General features: G+C 33.8%; 1 protein-coding gene across 1 annotated transcript; it reads left to right on the forward strand.

Annotated features, from left to right (window-relative positions):
• The first annotated feature begins 951 nt into the window (after positions 1-951).
• Positions 952-4731, forward strand: LOC114473708 (interaptin-like). The gene is made up of 4 exons (XM_028463478.1): positions 952-1793; positions 2637-2974; positions 3686-4288; positions 4713-4731. The coding sequence occupies exons 1-4, from the start codon at positions 984-986 to the stop codon at positions 4729-4731; spliced, it is 1770 nt and encodes a 589-aa protein (XP_028319279.1). The 5' UTR covers positions 952-983.
• The last annotated feature ends 484 nt before the right edge of the window (positions 4732-5215 follow it).

A 5215-nucleotide genomic window follows, 5' to 3' on the forward strand; every position in this document is an offset into this window, starting at 1 on the left:
AAGAACAGGAAACAGACACATTGATAAATGAATCATTAGATGAACAGGAATTGGACGAATTGATAAATGAACAGGAAACAGACGGATCGATAAATGATTTGATGGATGAACAGGGAACAGACAAAATGATAATTGAATCAATAGATGAACAGGAATTGGATGGATTGATAAATGAACAGGAAATGGATGGATCGATAAATGAATCGATGGATGAACAGGAAACGGATAGATTGATAAATGAATCCATAAATGAACAGAAATTGGACGAATTGATAAATGAACAGGAAATGGACGGATCGATAAATGAATTGATGGATGAACAGGAAACAGAAAAATTGATAATTGAATCAATAAATGAACAGAAACTGGATGGATTGATAAATGAACAGAAAACAGACGGATCAATAAATGAATCGATGGATGAACAGGAAATGGATAGATTGAGAAATGAATCAATAGATGAACAGGAATTGGATGGATTGATAAATGAACAGGAAATGGACGAATCGATAAATGAACAGGAAATGGACGGATCGATAAATGAATCGATTCATGAACAGGAAACGGACGGACCGATAGATGAATTGATGGATGAACAGGAAACAGACAAATTGATAAATGAGTCAATAGATGAACAGAAACTGGATGGATTGATAAATAAACAAGAAATGGATGAATTGATAAATAAATCGATGGATGAACAGGAAACGGATATATTGATAAATGAATCAATAGATGAACAGGAATTGGACGGAATGATAAATGAACAGGAAACGGACGGATCGATAAATGAATTGATGGATGAACAGGAAACAGACAAATTGATAAATGAATCAATAGATGAACAGGAATTGGACGAATTGATAAATGAACAGGAAACAGACGGATCGATAAATGAATTGATGGATGAACAGGAAACAGACAAAATGATAATTGAATCAATAGATGAACAGGAATTGGATGGATTGATAAATGAACAGGAAATGGACGAATCGATAAATGAACAGGAAATGGATGGATCGATAAATGAATCGATTGATGAACAGGAAACGGACGGATCGATAAATGAATCGATGGATGAACAGGAAACGGACGAATCGATAAATGAACAGGAAATGGATGGATCGATAAATGAATCGATTGGTGTACAGGAAATGGACGGATCGATAAATGAATCAATGGATGAACAGGAAACAGACAAATTGATAAATGAATCAATAGATGAACAGGAATTGGATGGATTGATAAATGAACAGGAAATGGACGAATCGATAAATGAACAGGAAATGGATGGATCGATAAATGAATCGATTGATGAACAGGAAACGGACGGATCGATAAATGAATCGATGGATGAACAGGAAACAGACAAATTGATAAATGAATTAATAGATGAACAGAAACTGGATGGATTGATAAATGAACAAGAAATGGACAAATCGATAAATGAATTGATGGATGAACAGAAAATGGATGGATTGATAAATGAACAGAAAACAGACGAATCAATAAATGAATCGATGGAAGAACAGGAAACAGACACATTGATAAATGAATCATTAGATGAACAGGAATTGGACGAATTGATAAATGAACAGGAAACAGACGGATCGATAAATGATTTGATGGATGAACAGGAAACAGACAAAATAATAATTGAATCAATAGATGAACAGGAATTGGATGGATTGATAAATGAACAGGAAATGGATGGATCGATAAATGAATCGATTGATGAACAGGAAACGGACGGATCGATAAATGAATCAATGGATGAACAGGAAACGGATAGATTGATAAATGAATCCATAAATGAACAGAAATTGGACGAATTGATAAATGAACAGGAAACAGACGGATCGATAAATGAATTGATGGATGAACAGGAAATAGACAAATTGATAAATGAATCAATAGATGAACAGGAATTGGACGAATTGATAAATGAACAGGAAACAGACGGATCAATAAATGAATCGATGGATGAACAGGAAACAGACAAATTGATAATTGAATCAATAGATGAACAGGAATTGGATGGATTGATAAATGAACAGGAAATGGACGAATTGATAAATGAACAGGAAATGGATGGATCGATAAATGAATCGATTGATGAACAGGAAACGGACGGATCGATAAATGAATCGATGGATGAACAGGAAACAGACAAATTGATAATTGAATCAATAGATGAACAGGAATTGGATGGATTGATAAATGAACAGGAAATGGACGAATCGATAAATGAACAGGAAATGGATGGATCGATAAATGAATCGATTGATGAACAGGAAACGGACGGATCGATAAATGAATTGATGGATGAACAGGAAACAGACAAATTGATAAATGAATTAATAGATGAACAGAAACTGGATGGATTGATAAATGAACAAGAAATGGACAAATCGATAAATGAATTGATGGATGAACAGGAAATGGATGGATTGATAAATGAACAGAAAACAGACGAATCAATAAATGAATCGATGGAAGAACAGGAAACAGACACATTGATAAATGAATCATTAGATGAACAGGAATTGGACGAATTGATAAATGAACAGGAAACAGACGGATTGATAAATGATTTGATGGATGAACAGGAAACAGACAAAATGATAATTGAATCAATAGATGAACAGGAATTGGATGGATTGATAAATGAACAAGAAATGGACGAATTGATAAATAAATCGATGGATGAACAGGAAACGGATATATTGATAAATGAATCAATAGAAGAACAGGAATTCGATGGATTGATAAATGAACAGGAAATGGACAAATCGATAAATGAACAGGAAATGGATGGATCGATAAATGAATCGATTGATGAACAGGAAACGGACAAATTGATAAATGAATCAATGGATGAACAGGAATTCGATGGATTGATAAATGAACAGGAAATGGACGGATTGATAAATGAATCGATGGATGAACAGGAAACGGATATATTGATAAATGAATCAATAGAAGAACAGAAACTGGACGGAATGATAAATGAACAGGAAACAGACGGATCGATAAATGAATTGATGGATGAACAGGAAATGGATGGATTGATAAATGAACACAAAACAGACGAATCAATAAATGAATCGATGGAAGAACAGGAAACAGACACATTGATAAATGAACCTGAAATTGGCAGATGGATATATGAATCGATGGATGAACAGGAAACAGACGGATCGATAAATGAATCGATGGATGAACAGGAATTGGACGAATTGATAAATGAACAGGAAACAGACGGATCGATAAATGAATTGATGGATGAACAGGAAACAGACAAATTGATAAATGAATCAATAGATGAACAGGAATTGGACGAATTGATAAATGAACAGGAAACAGACGGATCGATAAATGAATTGATGGATGAACAGGAAACAGACAAATTGATAAATGAATCAATAGATGAACAGAAACTGGACGGAATGATAAATGAACAGGAAACGGACGGATCGATAAATGAATTGATGGATGAACAGGAAACAGACAAATTGATAAATGAATCAATAGATGAACAGGAATTGGATGAATTGATAAATGAACAGGAAACAGACGGATCGATAAATGAATTGATGGATGAACAGGAAACAGACAAAATGATAATTGAATCAATAGATGAACAGGAATTCGATGGATTGATAAATGAACAGGAAATGGACAAATCGATAAATGAACAGGAATTGGATGGATCAATAAATGAATCGATTGATGAACAGGAAACGGACAAATTGATAAATGAATCAATAGATGAACAGGAATTCGATGGATTGATAAATGAACAGGAAATGGACGGATCGATAAATGAATCGATGGATGAACAGGAAACGGATAGATTGATAAATGAATCCATAAATGAACAGAAATTGGACGAATTGATTAACGAACAGGAAACGGACGGATCGATAAATGAATTGATGGATGAACAGGAAACAGACAAATTGATAAATGAATCAATAGATGAACAGAAACTGGATGGATTGATAAATGAACAAGAAATGGACGAATTGATAAATAAATCGATGGATGAACAGGAAACGGATATATTGATAAATGAATCCATAAATGAACAGGAATTGGACGAATCGATAAATGAATCGATGGATGAACAGGAATTCGACGAATTGATAAATGAACAGGAAACAGACGGATCGATAAATGAATTGATGGATGAACAGGAAACAGACAAATTGATAAATGAATCAATAGATGAACAGGAATTGGACGAATTGATAAATGAACAGGAAACAGACGGATCGATAAATGAATTGATGGATGAACAGGAAACAGACAAAATGATAAATGAATCAATAGATGAACAGGAATTGGACGAATTGATAAATGAACAGGAAACAGACGGATCGATAAATGAATTGATGGATGAACAGGAAACAGACAAAATGATAATTGAATCAATAGATGAACAGGAATTCGATGGATTGATAAATGAACAGGAAATGGACAAATCGATAAATGAACAGGAAATGGATGGATCAATAAATGAATCGATTGATGAACAGGAAACGGACAAATTGATAAATGAATCAATAGATGAACAGGAATTCGATGGATTGATAAATGAACAGGAAATGGACGGATCGATAAATGAATCGATGGATGAACAGGAAACGGATAGATTGATAAATGAATCCATAAATGAACAGAAATTGGACGAATTGATTAACGAACAGGAAACGGACGGATCGATAAATGAATTGATGGATGAACAGGAAACGGAAACAGACAAATTGATAAATGAATCAATAGATGAACAGAAACTGGATGGATTGATAAATGAACAAGAAATGGACGAATTGATAAATAAATCGATGGATGAACAGAAAACGGATATATTGATAAATGAATCCATAAATGAACAGGAATTGGACGAATCGATAAATGAATCGATGGATGAACAGGAAACAGACGGATTGATAAATGAATTGATGGATGAACAGGAAATAGACAAATTGATAAATGAATCAATAGATGAACAGAAACTGGACGGAATGATAAATGAACAGGAAACGGACGGATCGATAAATGAATTGATGGATGAACAGGAAACAGACAAATTGATAAATGAATCAATAGATGAACAGGAATTGGACAAATTGATAAATGAACAGGAAACAGACGGATCGATAAATGAATTGATGGATGAACAGGAAACAGACAAAATGATAATTGAATC

Source organism: Gouania willdenowi, chromosome 12 (assembly GCF_900634775.1).
Source record: "Gouania willdenowi chromosome 12, fGouWil2.1, whole genome shotgun sequence".
In the NCBI taxonomy this organism is placed as follows: Eukaryota; Metazoa; Chordata; class Actinopteri; order Blenniiformes; family Gobiesocidae; genus Gouania; species Gouania willdenowi.